Source organism: Vombatus ursinus, unplaced genomic scaffold (genome assembly GCF_900497805.2).
Source record: "Vombatus ursinus unplaced genomic scaffold, bare-nosed wombat genome assembly UNPS02014832.1, whole genome shotgun sequence".
Classification (NCBI taxonomy): Eukaryota; Metazoa; Chordata; class Mammalia; order Diprotodontia; family Vombatidae; genus Vombatus; species Vombatus ursinus.
The window spans coordinates 19366820-19384437 of record NW_020954610.1 but is presented as its reverse complement, the minus strand read 5'-3'; the positions used below and the strand labels follow the sequence as shown (position 1 = coordinate 19384437).

Below are 17618 nucleotides of genomic sequence, written 5' to 3'. Positions count from 1 at the left end.
TTTGCTCCTCTCTAGATTGCTGGCACTACTGCTCTTGAGTTCATAACCAGCCAGGAGTCAGACTCCTTGACACTACTTCCTCCCCTGTGTGATTGCCTTGCCATATCCATGTCTGTTCAGAGGGAGTGTTTTTGTTCCTATAGGCATATGCCAAACTCTGTAGATCTGACTCTATAGTTGGTAAATGGGGTGTTTCTTCTGACAGAGTAGCCTTGCTGCTATGGTCATGGAGAAAGAGAGAGACATCTCTTCCCTGAAGTAGAGGTCTCTTTCACAGGAAGCTTTCATCCTGCATTCACCTAAACTACTGAACTCATCTAGAACTTAACTGCTTAACTACTGAAAGCCCCTCAAATGAGTGTTTAATACTAACTTATCGAAGAAGAATATTCACACTTCATATAGGGATCATAGAGTATTAATACCTTATTAAACACATTAAATAAATCTTACCATCTGTGACCATTTCCCACAATTACATCAACTGGGTTGGTTGGTTGTTCTCATTCTCAAAGAGGACCAAAATGACATTACCATGTTAGAGTCAAATTATAGTGTGTCCTACTATGGCTGATCAGACCAGTACAAGCTCTGAATGTTCTACTGTAGGTAGGGCACAAATTTGTGAACATTTGGAGTGGATTCTCTAAATTTATGCATTTCAAGTTTCTTTTGAGCTATTTCAATTCTGCTTTGCTCATAGAGCATATCACCTTCTCTGATGAGGGCATCCCATGCTGGGCAGTCCTGTACCAGTGTCTCCTATATCACACAATTCCAAAGTTCTTAAGAGAGATCTTGAGAGTGTCCTTGTATCACTTCTTCTGACCACTATGTGAGTACTTACCCTGTGTGAGTTCTCCATAAAATAATCTTTTTGGCAAACGTACGTTTGGCATCCAAACAACATGGCCGGCCCATAGGAGTTGCGTTCTCTGCAGTAGAGTCTGAATGCTTGGCAGTTTAGTTTGAGAAAGGACCTCAGTGTCTGTTATCTTATCCTGCTAGGTGATCTTCAGAATCTTCCTAAGACAATTCAAATGAAAGTGATTCAGTTTTCTGGCACAGAGTTGGTATAATGTCCAGGTTTCACAAGCATACAATGAGGTCAGCACAACTGCATAGACCTTCAGTTTGGTAATAGGGTGTGTTCAAAGAAGATGAGCACCTCTGGTTTGAGGGCTGCAGAGCCCGTTTCAGAGCTGCTTTCCAACTTTGGTGTCCACCTGATTCACTTAACTCTCACCTATGGCTCCAAGAAGCTGTAGCATGGATAGCAGCCATCCCCTGGTAAACCATTTTTGCAGACAGGAAAAATCAACTGGGAGGAGGGTTAAGACTAAATGTCCTTTCCATTACACATATATCATAGATAATTCACAAATCTTATGAATGAGTCTTTGAATATAACACTCTGGTCATGGAATTCTAGAGCTACCCACAGATGGCATGCTTAAAATGTTCTCATAGTTAAATGGCTAGAAGAGGAAAGGCAAACTACTGTTCTATTCTTCTACTATTTTATTAAGTCAATAACTACTTGGGAATCTCAGTGACCATAACACAGGAGTTACACTAATACTTGTGAATATTGACCTTTACTCTCATTTTGTCTTTGATGGTTTAGGTAGGTGGAACATTTACAAATGCAGTTATCCCCCAGATGAAGAAATTTGGAAAAATTGCTATATGTGGAGCCATTTCCACATACAACAGTGAAGACCCCCAAGGTAAGGTAATAATGTACAGTCACAGATGTGGGTTGAATAAGTAAAAATGCATGAACATGATAATATGCCTATACCTTTGCATATTGATAATTGTGTTATAGGAAATACTCCGTTTTAAAATAAGCTTCTCTTTTGGTATAAACAGGAAGCTATGTTTAACCACATCCTTTATCCCAGTTCTTGTGTAAAGGAGAGTCCAAAAAAAAAAAAAGACAATCTAGCCTTTCTCAGACTTCTGAGGTCAAAAACAGACTAACAAATTAGAAAGTATCTGACTGATCCTCTGAAATATAACAAAATGTCCCCGAGGCCAGTTACTTACCAACTTACACCCAAGATGAACGTGTCAGCTGTATACTATAAGTATCTGTGGAAAATAGTTTGCATTGAAAAGCTATTTGCCTTATTAGGATGAACCTTCCTAGTGGGCTAATTGATCTTTCTCTTTGCTTTGGGTTGTCACTATAGATAAAATAAATTCTAAATTGTAAACAGTTTTATTGCCATGACAGTTTAATCCATATCAGCATTTCCCCAAAACACCATCCTATCTGATTGTTCCATTCACCTCTTCATTTCTGACTGTGGTCAACAAGCCTCTGGCTTCCTCCCTTCCCTTCTTCTACCACCAATTTCTAATTTCTCTTTTGAATGGAGTATGGGGAAAACAATATAGAATAAGCAAAGTCTCATTCTCTTCTTTGATGTTTCTCTTACCTTTGAAAGGTCCCTTTCAATTTAATTTAATGGCTATTTTAGGTACAACTCTGGCCACTTGGCATATTGTGACCTCTTTTCCACCTAAAGAGTAGTAATGCCTCTCTCAGTGAACCTGGAGCAGTCCTAAGGGGATTGAATCAAGGGGAGTTGTGGCAGTTTCTAGACTTCTCAACCCACAAATACCAAAGACAACTTAGAAGGTCAGGACGAAAGGTCTGTCAGACCTTGGTGAGAGAGGAGCTCGGTCTGGCCCCAGTACTGGCATAGCCCCAGGGTGGCAGCTATTTCAGGAGCTCTTGGCCTATAGACAGAGGGGGAATCTAATGGCTGATCAGAGGGGGATTGCAGAGATCTCTTTGCTGGTGCTAAGGCAGGATTCTCTTGCTTTACCTGTACTTGGATCTGGGTCGCATTTCAGAATGGCAGTCCTGGGACAAGGAGGAATGCTGGCGTGGTGAAGCTTGTGGTGGCGGTAGAGGGGGAATCCTTCTCACAGTTCCAAGGCAGAAAAGAGTGCTTACGATCACTCATAGACCAGAGCACAGGCGAGGAAAGGAATAAACACCTCCCCCTTGATCGTACCACCTTGGAAGAACTGAAAATTTACAGGTCCTAGAAGTATCTCTGAAAACAGTTGCACAAAACCCCCAAAGCTTGGGATAGTACATTCTCCACACTGAAAGCAGACCCCTACCTTAACAAAGAGTTTAAAACTCAAGTAATTGGTTGGGAACATGAACAAACAGCACCAAAAAAATCAGACCATAGAATCTTACTTTGATGACAAAGAAGATCAAAACATACAACCAGAAGAAGACAACAAAGTCAAAGCTCCTACATCCAAAGCTTCCAAGAAAAATATGAATCAGTCCCACACCATGGAAGAGCTCAAAAAGGATTTTGAAAAGCAAGTAAAAGAAGTAGAGGAAAAACTGTGAAGAGAAATGAGATTGATACAAGAAAATCATGAAAAAGAAGTCAACAGCTTGCTAAAGGAGACCCCAAAAATACTGAAGAAAATAACACCTTAAAAATGGACTAACCCAAATGGCAAAAGAGGTCCAAAAAGCCAATGAGGAGAAGAATGCCTTAAAAAACAGAATTGGCCAAATGGAAAAGGAAGTCCAAAAGCTCACTGAAGAAAATACTTCCTTAAAAATTAGAATGGAGCAAATGGAAGCTAGTGACTTTATAAGAAATCAAGAAATTGTAAAACAAAACCAAAAGAATGAAAAAAATAGAAGGCAATGTGAAATATCTCATTGGAAAAACAACTGACCTGGAAAATAGATCCAGGAGAGATCATTTAAAAATTATTGGACTACCTGAAAGCCATGATCAAAAAGATAGCCTAGATATCATTTTTCAAGAAATTATCAAGGAAAACCGCCCTGATAATCTAGAACCAGAGGGAAAAACAGAAATGGAAAGAATCCACTAATCACCTCCTAAAATAGATCCCCAAAGGAGAGAATATTACAGCCAAATTCGAGAGTTTCCAGGTCAAGGAGAAAATATTGCAAGCACTCAGAAAGAATCATTTCAAATATTGTGGAAACACAATTTCAGGCTTCTACATTAAGGGACTAGAGGGCTTGGAATATAATATTATGGAGGTCAAAAGAGATAGGACTACAACCAAGAATCACCTACCCAGCAAAACTGAGTATAATCCTTTAGGGGGGAAAATTGATATTTAGTGAAATAGAGGATTTTCAAGCATTCTTTCTGAAAAGACCAGAGCTGAATAGAAAATTTAACTTTCAAATACAAGACTCAAGAGAAGCATGAGAAAGTAAACAGGAAAGAGAAATCATAAGGGACTTATTAAAGTTGAACTGTTTACATTCCTGCATGGAAAGATGATATTTGTAACTCATGAGACCTTTGTCAGTAGTAGGGTAGTTGGAGGGAAAAAAATTACATAGATAGATAGATAGATAGATAGATAGATAGATAGATAAAGGGCACAGGGTGAGTTGAAGATGAAGGGGTGATCTCTAAAAATAAAATTATGGGGTGAGAGAGGATTATACTGGGAGAAGGAGAAAGGGAGAGGTAGAATGGGGTAAATTATCTCACATAGACAAGAAAAAGCTTTTACAGTGGAGGGGAAGTGGGGGAAGGTGAGAGGGAATGAGTGAATCTTATTCTCGTGGGATTTGACTTAAGGAGGGAATAACATACACACTCTATTGGATATGGAAATCTATCTTACCCTATAGGAAAATGGAGGGAAGGGGATAAGGGGGGGTGGAGATGATAGAAGGGAGGGCAGATTGGGGGAGGGGGTAATCAGAAGCAAACACTTCTGAGGAGGGACAGGGTTAAAAGAGAGAATAGAATGAACGGGGCGGGGGCGGGATAAGATGAAAAAAAAAAAAAAAGAATAGTAATGCCTCCTTTCCAAAATATGGGATGACTTGCTAAGAGTCTTCAAGTATATGAAAAGGCTTTATTTGCCCAGAGGGTAGTAATCAGTTGTTTTTCATTTCTACTGAAGATAGAATGAAATGGGACCAATTGAAGCAGAAGCAAATCAATTTAGGTAAAAGAAAGAATTCTCTAAAAACTAGATAGCAGAGGTAAGACTAGAAGTAAAGGTAGGAAGTTACCTAGAACGCAATGTGCTAGAAGTGGGGTAGAGGGAAAAAGATACTAGAAGGCACAAGGAGGAGCACTTCTCAATATACTTTTTATAAATGCACGTTTTTAATGTCAGAAAATTCGGCTATCCTGGTTATTTTGTTAAGAAAGTGCCAAGCCCTGTGTCACAATAAGAAAGGCATTTGATGGGCCCACAGGCGACACAATTTTCAAACTTTCCCTAGAGTACATAGTCCTAGCTATGGTGATAGGGGCAGAGACTGGGCCTGTGATTTCATAAGTATAGGGAACTTTCAGGTGAGGAACTCCTTTGGCCAATGTAGATTAGCACTTTCTCTGAAACTTATAGTCAAGAGAGTTGCCTGGATTACTAAGAGTTTAAGTGTTGCCCAGAGTCATCCAGCCAATCTGTGTAAGAGGTGGAACTGGAACCCAGGTTTTCTTGGCAAGGTGGGCTCTCTGTCCACTGCTACAAGCTGCCCCTAAGCTATGGTACAAGGGGCCAAAGAGTGTAGCTAGCAAGTGACTCAGGTGGCTTGTTCAATTTCTCCTCTCAGAGTTATTTCAGGCCCTCTACAATTTGTTTCTACCTTTTCAGGATTATTTCATACTATTCTCCTTTGCAAACTCTACATTCTAGACCAACTGGACTACTAACTTGTCCTTCAACTCAATACTCCATCTCCTATCTTCATGCATTCACACAAATTCAGAAAGTACTCCTTTATCATCTCTGCCTCTCAAAGAAAGAGCAGATAAATAGAAGTATGTATGGAATGATTTTACATATATATGTTTAAAAATATACATATATATACATATTTGTGTCTAATGGTAGCCATCTCTAGGGTGGGAATGGGAGAGGAGGGAAGAAAAAAAGGAAAAAAGATAACTTATTATATATTTAAAAGGAATAGCAAGTTGTATATAATAGATTTGCAGTTTCATGTGCAATCATCTTTTTTTATTATACTATGTTATAGGAATACTTGTTTTATTCCATAAATTAAAAATTAAAAAATTTAATACCTTTGTTTTTAAAACCCCTTGTAAAGCCATCCCTGATTCCCCAAGATATTAGGGCTCTTTCTCCCTCTATTTTCCTCATACTATACTTATTTGTAAACATGTTGTATTTCCTCTCCCCCTACCCAATAGAATATAAGCTCCTCGAAGTCAGGGACTGCTTCCATTTTGTCATCATATCAATCAGCAAGCATATAATAAGAAAATCCTATGTGCTAGACACTGGTACAACATCCTGGTGCAACATAAAGACAAAAATAAAAACAGTCCCTCCCCTCAAGGATCTTATAAGCTTATAAGGAAGGCAACAAAAAGCTAAGTATACAAAATTAAACACAAGGTAATTTAGGGGAGGAGGAGGCACTAGTAGTTAGAAGCTCAAGGAGATTAAGTCAGGGCTCCTGTAGAAAGTGATACTTGAGTAGAGCTTTGAAGGAAATTAGGGATTCTGAGAGGTTGGGCTGAGGAGGGAGTGCATTCGCAAGCATGGGAGATAGGCTATGCATAGGTCTGAGAAAGGAGACAGTGTCATATAAGAATAGCAAGAAGGCCAGATTATTATTGGGACTGAAGATTCAGTGAAGGAGAGCAATAATAGTTCTATTTATAAGGCTGGAGAAGTAAGCTGGAGCCAAGTTGTGAAGGGTTTTAAATCCCAAATAGAAGAGTTTGTTTGGGTTTTTTATCCTAGAGGTAATAGGGAGCCCCTGGAGTTTATTGAGTGACATGGCTAAACCAATATTTTAGAAATATCACTTTGGCAGCTGGAAGAAGGATGCATTGGAAAGAGGGAAACATAAGGCAGGGAGACCAATTACAGAAGGCTAGACAAGAGATAACAAGGAGATGAACCAGGATGGCTATGTAAATAGAAAGAATATTTTAAAAAGAAAGAAACAAAGTTCAAGGGATGTTGTGGGGGTAGATCTGATAAGATTTGGCAACTAAATGGATATGTGGACAGTGAGGAGCCAAGGATGACTCTGAGATTGTGAACCTGAGCAATTAAAAGGATGGTGGTGACTTTGACAGAAATAGGGAAGTGCGGCAGAGGGGTTAGTTTTGGGAGGCAGAAATAACAAGTTCTGTTTTGGACATTTCCCTAAGTGTTTAATAAATGTTTATTGATTTGGATTGAATTATAATAACCTAGAGAACCACTTGCCTGAGATGCTTTGTACTAATGATCAGACAATCTCAAGAGGTCTCTTTCAGTGGTCTGGCTTTATGCTACAGTGCAAGTCAGCCACTGACAACCCAAATAAGAAACAACCACATTCCTGCAGCAAGCAAGAAACTTATCCGCCCCACTTAACCTTTATTTGGGCTCTTTGTGCAGCTGGGCAACAATTTTCCTAGAAGTAATTAGAAGATAATGATATTGATCTTTTAAAAAATTGTAATTAATATGCTTTAACAATGCCGTTTGTCTTTATCTCATAGTAATTTCTGAGTAAGGGAAAGAATGCTGGCCCTGGAGTCAAGATGACCTGAGTTCAAATCCAGACTCAGACATTTACTATCTGTGTGACTCCGGGCAAGTCATTTAACCTGTTTGCCTGTTTCCTCAACTGTAAAATGGGGATGATAATAGTACCAACCTCACATGGTTGTCGTGAGGATCAAATGATTGTAATATTTTGAAGTGCTTATCACAGTGCCTGGCACATAGTAAGCATTATATAAATGGTTCTCCCTTTCCCTACCTACTCCAGCTTATACCATCCATTATACCAAAGAAAAACTATTAAGGAACATTCTTCCCAGTAGGGTAACTGAATCTGAGAATGCATATAACATTCTGCCCTCGTAGTCCTCTGCTTCTGATATAAAAAGAGAAGTATATTTCCTTAACTGTTCTCTAGGACCATCCCCAGTTTTTCACTTATTAAAAATTTAGCTTACTTTTAATGATCTTTTTATTTACATTGCTGCAGTTATTGTTTATTCTTTTGGTTCTGCTCAATTCACTCTGTGCCAGTTCATTGAAAGCTTCCCATGTTTTCCTGAATTCCTCATATCTGTCATTTCTTGCCACGTGATACTACACTACATTCATATACCATATCATATTTTTAACTATTCCCCAGTTGGTGGGCACCCACTGGGTTTCCAAAGAGTACTACTATTAATATTTTGGTATTCTTTGGACTTCTGTTTCTGTCTTTGACTTCCTGAGTTTACAAGCTCAGTAATAAGATTGCTGGGCCAAAGCACATGGACAATTTAGGATGAAACTGATATTTGCTGGATATTTGTTTTTCCTAACCTTTTTCTTTTCCTGTGTGCTTATAAAGCCTCATCATTAATCATATAAATATGCCATGTGCTCTTCCTTACAGGAATCTATTTCCAGCTTCCCTTTATCTATAATGAGCTACGTATGGAAGGATTTCTTGTCTATCGCTGGAAAGGAGACATCCGCCAGAAAGCTCTAAACGACTTGTTGAAATGGGTCTTAGAGGTAAGATAGTACAACTGAGATACCTCTATTCTGGAAGTTAATGCTGAAATTTTCTATCACAACTGCTTCCATAGATATATTTCTTTTATACACAGTCTAAGAATTACATGAACTTGGAATCTTTAAGCTTTTGCAATGGTGTATCTTGGCAGACTGTAACAAATAATTCATTCTCTCATAAGTCCTTTGAAAACAGAAATAAAAAAAATTTTATCTTACAAGTTAAAACTTCCAATTTACTTCAAAATGCCTCATCGTGATATGGAGATAACTCTGATTATGTCTGTGAAGTGCAAGTTCTGTCAGGCTTTTTTGGCAGAGGACTGACTGTGAGTACCATCCAAGCTAAATTCAGTATCTGCTCTGCAAGGAATAGCATAGGTAAACACAGTAAATCATTAACTAAAAGCTGGCCACCAGATGATGGTTTGGCAATGACAAGCAAAGAAAATTACAAAGTGGGTCTTAGTCCTAGGTATTCCCTTTCAACTTCTTCAATAATTCTGAAGTAGAGTAAAAGGAAAAGGAGTAGAAGTTTCTAAGAATTACATAGTTTTTAAACTATAAATATTAATTTAATCAACTAATTAATTTAGTCAACTTAATCTAACTGTTGATGTGAAATCCTTGTCGAGTGATCAAATGCACATAACACTGGAGAAAATAAATCATCATATGAACATTAATGTTCTTATTAAAAATAAAACCAGGAGACAAATGGAAATAGTAAAGAGAAAGATGGCTCATAGGTCCTTCTTGGAAAGACAATTACAGGAACTAGTAGAGTATGCATTCAAAGGCTACAAGAAACATTTTAAGGGATGCTGTGGTCATCATACTGAAGTGCACAAGATGAGCATTTCTAAAAGACCAACATAAGGATAATTGTGGCTTGTGTGCCAGCTTCTGTTGCAAAGGATATGAAAACAGAGGATGTGAAGAACTTGACAGGAGCATTCAAATTATATCAATATGTACTTTAACACTTGATGATGTCAAAGCAAAGGAGGGCACTGGAGAAAATGATGAAACATAGACTGGAAAATATTGCTCAGAGATATTTGATGAAAGAGATGAAAGGCTTACAGACTACACAGATGAATCACACCAATATGTTCAAAACACTTTCTTAAAGAAATGTTCTTAAAGAAGAAAGTTATAAGGCAATGGACATGGTGAACATAGAATTACATCACAAAAGAAGTGAAATGTATTATATCTTGACTCATTCAGGAGACATTTCCAAATTGACTGCTTGTGTAGAGTCGGATCATTGACTTGTTAAAGCAAAATAAAAAATCGATACTAAATTAGAATAAGAGAAGGAGGCATATTTGAGAGAACTTGCAAAGGTGAAATTGACAGGCCTTAACAACAGATTATACATGGGGGTAAAAGTGAAGAGGGAATATATTCACGGCATGTCTCATAGCTTTGTATGCTCCATGATGCCATGCACAGTGGGATTTTAAGAAATATTTATTGATTTAATTGGGTTATTGTTCAGTCATTTCAGTCATATCTGACTCTTCATGACCTGATTTGGGGTTTTCTTGGCAAAGATACTGGAGTGGTTTGCCATTTCCTTCTCCAGCTAATTCATAGGCAAACAAGGTTAAATGACTTGCCTGGTCAAACAACTAATAAGTGTCTGAGGCTGGATTTGAACTCAGGTATTCCTGACTCCAGACCTGGCACTCTATCCACTGCACACCTAGCTGCCCTTATTAACTGGGACATGGTTGTAATTTGGAGTTGGTTTATTCCCTTTGAAAAGGAATTTATAATTTTCATATTAATCGATATGATATGTGTAATGAATACACTAATATAGTTTTCTCAAGAGCTGCCTCCCTGGCTCAAGAGTCAGAGTTCACAATGCAGCTTAAACTAATTAATCAAAACTCTGACAATGCTTGCAATCACTGGACCTTAAGTAAAGTGAATCAAAGATTGTAGAACTTATTCCCATCACAGAACTCATTCTGTACTCCAGGGCAGGTGGTCACAACCCCCAAAGACTTGACTCCAGAATTTTTGTATTATGGGACTTGTGGGTTTCTCATAGAAAACAACTGTCTGTTTGTAATCCACCTTCCTCCCTCTTTCCCACCTTGTGATTTAAGTATATAATCTGGGTTTCACTTCAGCAAAGAGAACATTCCTCACTCTAAAACTGATTAAACTACTTGATTAATGACTGATTCAACTATCTGATTACTGGTACCCCCTGCTTTATGTGACTCTGAGCACTCTCAGGCTAGAGACCGGCTCAGTAAAAATCCTGTTAACATCTCTTATTTTGTTTGTTCACTCTTCCCACAGGGCAAAATCCAGTACCAAGAATACATCACTGAAGGTTTTGAAAATATGCCAAAGGCATTCATAGGAATGTTAAAAGGAGAGAATTTGGGGAAAACATTAGTGAAAGTATGAGGGACCCAAGAGTATATCACACAGGAAATCTGGAGAACATATTAGTGTGTTTATTTCAAGTTTCCTAAAATCTTGTGGAAATACGTGCCTATTGTCTTAAAGTACTAAGAAACACCAACTGTAATTAATTCTGTGTTTAGCCTACTTAATAAAATGTATTAAAATTTTGTTCTATGAAAATAACAAGAAATGAAAATCCTTTAGGCAATGAACAACCACCAATCCCTATCTCCCAACTACAGCCCTCTTCGTGACAGTTTAACTGCAAGATATAAGATTATAATAATAACAGCTCATATTTAACAGCATTTTGTAATTTCCAAAGGCCCTTTGCTCACTCACCTATAAGGCAGACAGTGGAAATTTATTTCTATCCATTTTACAGATAAGGAAACTGATACTTAGAGAAAGTTTTAAATGAGAACGCATAGATCATGGCAGAACTGAAACTTAAATTCAAGTTACTAGGGATTGATTACCCTGATGAAAAAGACTTCCATAAAAACTTAATTAAAAAACAAAGTTCAAAGCTTGAACAGGAAAAGCTGATTGTTAAATTTTTAGTGTCAATATTTATACCTTGGAAACACTACCAATCAGGTCTTGATTTATTGTTTCATTGATTGCGTAGACTTAAGAAAGTCATGGAGAAAATGTTTAATAAAGTTGACTAAACTTAAAGATGTGTCTTGATTACATTTCTTTTTCCCCCCCAGAGGGCTAGTTGTTAAATATTTACTAGCATACCACTGAAACAGTCACACCCTAAACCTCACCATCACCCAAAATTGCTCCAAGATCTTTGTCTTTTTCTTTTCTTTTTTAAAAAGGTTTTATTGATGTGTTTTATTTTTACCTTACTAACATTAACAAGTTACATTTCCCTCCCAAACCTCCCACAGCCAAGAAAATCTCTCATAACAAAACAGTTAAGTAAAATATACAGTGGCCTCATTTGAAAGTACATGCAACATTTCACATCTGTAGCACCACATAGCTCCAATTCTTCTGTTTTAAAAAATTAATAGAAATCTATTTTCTCTTCTTTCTACTTTCTACTTCACTGGAGAAAAAAGAGAAAAAATTCTTATAACAAACATACATAGTCATGGAAGTAAAACAAGCTCTGTCAATTACTATATCCAAAACAGATATGTCTCATTTTGTCTTCTAAATACATCACCTCTCTGTAATGGATAGCACGTTTCATTATCAATCATCTGGAAACATGAATGATCATTATATTGATCATAGTTCTTACAGCTTCAAAGTTCTTCTTAAAGTATTGTTGTTATATAAATTATTAAAAATTGCTGTTTTCCCCAGAAACTGTCAGTCCTTCAAGGGCAATGTTTTTTCATTTTTGTCTCTATATCCCCAGCACCAGCACCATGTCTAGTACATAGTAGGTACTTATTAAATGTTTAGTAAGTACCTATCATGTTCAAGATACTTAAGGAGACATTTCTTCAACTATAAAATGAGGATAATACCAGTAGTACCTTCACAGGATTGCTATGATGCCAAAAGAGATAATGTATATAAAAGTTTTATTTACCTAAAAACACAATATAAATATGAATTCTAATTCCTATACTTAAAGAGTTGACAATTAAGTAATTATCTCTTACTTATTTTGCTACTAACTAGATTTTTTGTTTCTATATGTAAATTAGACTTCAAATTGGTTTTATCTATTTTCTGTCTCTTCTAAGATGTCATCTGTGAACTCTCCAAATGAAGGAGGACTGTCTATATTGCCTTTTCTCCTTATATGTCAGTAACGATTAGGTCAGGATACTGGATTCATGAGTCAGTATGTATGGGGCGATAGAACTAACTGATTCACTGAGGAAATTTTCATTCTTTTTGTCCTTCATATTACTTTAGGCTCCTCTAAGCAAGATCCAGAGCCCACAAGCCTTTGATCCTGGTTAGACAGCTGACTTCATGTCTGTTTCTGTCTAATTTTGTTATCTGTCACCTGTGTTGGAGATGAAGTCCCTTAAGGCATATTCTCCCACATGGCAGCTCATAATGAAGGGAAAGAAATTTCCTAGAGATTAAAGACTTCCTAGGGCATTCTTGACTTTCATGTAAGTCACAGAACTCCAAGTCTGAAAGCATCTATCTATATGTTTTGAGTCACTTGTAGACTATATGACTGGCCATGCTCAGGGAGTAAATAATCAGCCTTGACCCTCAGGTAACTCAGTCCTGCCAGACCAGGTTCTGATCTGATCAGATAAGTGACACTCTGGGAAAATTATACCTAAAACCCATAAGAAAGCAATTGTCTATGAATTGGCTATTTGTTGATTCTCTGTTACCTATAAAACAAAACGAGCTGTCTCTAAAGGGGAAAAACCATATTACCTCAGGGTACAGTGAAGGAGGTAGATGAACATAAGTACTATAAGAGTTGGAGAAATACCTTCCTAGAGAAAATAACCTTAGATCAAGTGGAAGGTAATAATTTTTTCAGGATCTTGGAGTATTCTTTTGAAAAGCAACTTTTACTGAAAACTCATTGCTTCGGGTTGAATGGAGAAGGCATTTTTTCAAAGGAAAAGCCTATTCAAATCAGAATCAAGTAAAAGACATTGAATTCAAGGATACATTGCCATTAAAGTAAGAAATAACAAGATGACTTTTGAAATCTTTGCTGGAAACAGAATGGTATTATGTTGCTGATGTCCCTCTTCTGTTATTGCCTATCTCTAGATGGGTCAAGTGAAACGTTTTTATCATAGAGAAAAATTTAGAGTGTAAAGTATGGGAATTCCTCAGAACTTTTTTGTTTTATTAGATTCAATGCATGGCAAAATCAGAGACTGTGGAGCTTTCTGCATTTGGTGATGGAGTTAAGATTTTTCTCTTTCCCTGAATTTGCAGAATTGATTTGCTTTAGTCCAGCCTTGACTGAAAGAGAAAACCACTTTTGGAGTGAAAAAAAAGTCTATAGGAACCTTAAGAAACTTGATATAATGAAAAAGATCATTAGAATCAAGCAAATTAAAGATGTGACCACAAAATCTGCAAGATTTCCAAGGCTTCCGTAGAGCTGCATTTAAGGAAACATTTGCTGAGTGTAAAGCTCCACGCTGTAACTGCGGAGGCTACTGAGGCTGTGGAGGAAGTTGCTGCCGTTGCTTCCTGTAGCAACAGGGCCACCATGCTGCTCTTCCCCTTTGTCCTCACCCTAGTTTTCATCCTCCTCCTCATCCGCTCCTAGCATGTTCTTCGCATCTTCCTTGAAGCATACCTTCTCTGTGTCACTTTAGAACAATTTGGCACCCTACTTGTCTTACATTGAATGTCAATGGTCATACGTTCAATGAGGTAAGGAATAATTTCAAGAAGATAACAATTTGTTCTCCTGGAACTCAGCAATTTCTGCAGCCCCCTGGATATTCTTTGCCAAAAGGACTTTTCCTTAAATCCACTTGCTACAGGTTGCTGAAGAAGTCATTCTTTTGAGGGAAAAGCCTATTCAAAGGAGAATCAAGTCAAAGACATTGAATTCAATGGTATATTGCTATTAAAGGGAGAAAGAAAAAGAGGACTTTTGCTATTTCCTCATGAAGAGAATGGTATGAAGTCATACTGATGTCAATGATGTCCCTCTTCCAATATTGTGGGTTTATCAATGCCTGTCTCTAGATGGCTCAACCAAAGGTCATCCTTCTGTGGAAAACCTAAGAGGAGAAAGGACAGGAATTGCTCATGCCTTGTTTGGTTTCATTAGATTCAAGGCATTGCAATAGTTACAAACTGTTGAGCTTTCTGGTTTAGTTGGTTGCCTTAAGACCTGTTCTTTCCCTTAATTTGCATAATGGATTGGCTTCAATAAACCCTTATCTGGAAGAGTAAAAGACATTTGGTTGGAACAAAGTCTGTAGGAATTTTAATAAACACAATATAACACACAATATTAACAGAATGGAAGAATATAAAGATGTACCCTCACCACCTGCAAGATGACCAAGATTTATGGGCAGCTTCCATGAAGGATACATTCTATGTGTCAATCTTGAGAAATTTGGCACCCTACTTGTCTTACAATGGATGTCAGTGGTCATACTTCAGTGAGTAAAGGAAAGATTTCAAAAAGGCACCTATTAGATCTAGTGAATGTAGCAATTTCTCAAGGTCCTTGAAATGTTCTCTGGGAAAGGGGCCTTTGCTGCAATCCACTTGCTACAGGTTGCATGAAGAAGTCATTCTTTCCATGGAAAAGACTATTCACGGCAGAATCAAGTCAAAGACATTGAATTCAATGGTGCATTGCTATTAAAGGGAGAAAGAAAAAGAGGACTTTTGCTATTTTCTCGTGAAGAGAATGTATGAAGTCATATTGATGTCAATGATGTCCCTCTTCCAATATTTTTGGATTATCAATGCCTGTCTCTACATGGCTGAAAGCAAAGGCCATTCTCCTACAGAAAAGCTTAGAGGAGAATTGACAGGAATTCCTCAGGCCTTGTTTGGTTTCATTAGATTCAATGCATTGCAACAGCTACAGAATTTGTAGCTCTCTGACTTTGGTAGTTGAGTGTCTTAATGTGTCCTTTCCCTGAATTTACAAAATGGATTGACTTTGGTCAATGCTTGACTGAAAGATTACACCACAGAACTTTCATAAACATGATAAAACGCAGAATATTATCAGAAGGAAAGAGGTTAAAGACATGCCCACCCTACCTACAAGATATAAAAGATTTATGGCCAGCTTTCTTGAAGGATACCAACTCTGTGTCAATCTTGAGCAATATGGAACCCTACATGGGGTACACTGGATGTCTGTGGTCATATGTTCAATGAGTAAAGGAAAAAAATTCAGGATGACACCTATTAGATCTAGTGAAGGTAGCAATTTCTCCAAGTCCTTGAAATGTTCTCTGGGAAAGGGACTTTTGTTACAATCCACTTGCTACAGGTTTCATGAAGAGCTCATTCATTCAAAGGAAAAGCATATTCCAAGCAGAATTATGTAAAAGTGATTGAATTCACTAGTGTATTTCAAATAAAGGGAGAAAAAGAGATGACTTTTGCAACTTTTCTGTGGTAACCACTGGTATGAAGCCATATTTATGTCACTGATGGCTCTTTTTTTAATATTATGGGTCTGTCACTACCTATGATTAGATGACTCAAAGGAAACAATCTTCTTCTAAGCACAATCTTAGAGTGGAAAGGATAGGAATATATCAGGATTTGTTTGGGTTTATGGGATTCAATGCATTGAAATAGTTACAAACTGTCTACCTTTCTTCCTTTGCTGGTTGAATTAAAACTTTTCCTTTCCCTGAATTTGAAAAATGGATTTGCTTTGGTTAAACATTATCTGGGAGGAAAAAAAAGACATTTGATTGGAAAAAGTCTGTAGGAATTTCAAGAAATGTGATATAATGCACAATATTAACAGAATAGAAGAATATAATGATATGCCCTCACCACCTCCAAATGTCAAATATTCCAGTGGAATTGCTTCAAGGAAACATTGTATGTGTCAATCTTCTGTGATTATAGACCCTACATGTCTTACACGGGATGTCAATCGTCATACATTCAATGAGGAAAGGAAAAATTTAAAGAAGATACTTATTAGTTCTACTGGAAGGTAGCATTATCTGCAGCCCCTTGGAATATTCTTTGCCAAAGGGAATTTTGTGGCAATCCACTTGCTACAGGTTGCATGAAGAAGTCATTCTTTCCAGGAAAAAGGCTTTTCAAGCAGAATCAAGTCCAAGACATTAAATTCAATGATTCATTGTAATAAAAGGAAAAAAGAAGAGGAGAGCTTTTACTATTTTTCTTGTAAACAGAATGATATAAAGTCACATTGAGGTTGTTGTTGTCCCTCTTCCAATATGGTGGGTCTATAAATGCCTATCTCTAGATGGTTCAAAGGAAAGGTCATTCTTCTATGGAAAACCTAAGAGTATAAAGGACGGGAGTATCTCAGGTCTAGTTTCGTTTGATTGGATTCATATCTTGCAATAACTAGAGAATGTGTAGCTCTCTGCCTTTGGTGGTTTTGTTAAGACGTGTCCTTTCCCTGAATTTGCAAAAAAGAATGGCTTCGGTCAACACTTCACTGAAAGTTTACACCAAATTGACATGAGAATAAGTTTATAGGAACTTTAACTCAACCCTTACCTGGAAGAGTAAAAGACATTTGGTTGCAACAAAGTCTGTAGGAATTTCAATAAACTCGATATAATGTACAATATTAACAGAATGGAAGAATATAAAGATGTGCCCTCACCACATGCAAGATGTCCAAGACTGATGGGCAGCTTCCTTGAAGGATACCTTCTGTTTGTCAATATCGAACAATTTGGTACTCTACTTTTCTTACACTAGATGTTAGTGATCATACATTCAATGAGTAAAGGAAAGTTTTCCAGTAGACACTTTTTAAACCAAACAAAGGTAGCAAGTTCTGAAGGTCCTTGAAATGTTCTCTGGGAAAGGGACTTTTGCTGCAATCCACTTGCTACAGGTTGAAGGAAGAAGTCATACAAAATAATTATGTGAAATGGAAGGAGGGGGATGCAAATAACTAGGTATACAAAAGGTATATACAGAGTAGAGAGAAGGTAATCACAGAGGGACTGACTGGCACCTGG

At 37.4% G+C, this 17618-nt stretch overlaps 1 protein-coding gene across 1 annotated transcript in view; it reads left to right on the top strand.

Annotated features, from left to right (window-relative positions):
• PTGR1 (prostaglandin reductase 1) overlaps positions 1–11561 on the top strand; it is a 42231-nt gene extending 30670 nt beyond the window's left edge. Inside the window, exons 8-10 of the mRNA XM_027839657.1 lie at positions 1628–1730; positions 8426–8547; positions 10873–11561. Of these exons, the coding sequence (XP_027695458.1) occupies positions 1628–1730; positions 8426–8547; positions 10873–10983 (336 nt within the window). The 3' untranslated portion in view covers positions 10984–11561. The remainder of the gene's footprint in view (positions 1–1627; positions 1731–8425; positions 8548–10872) is intronic.
• Positions 11562–17618: the final 6057 nt, after the last annotated feature.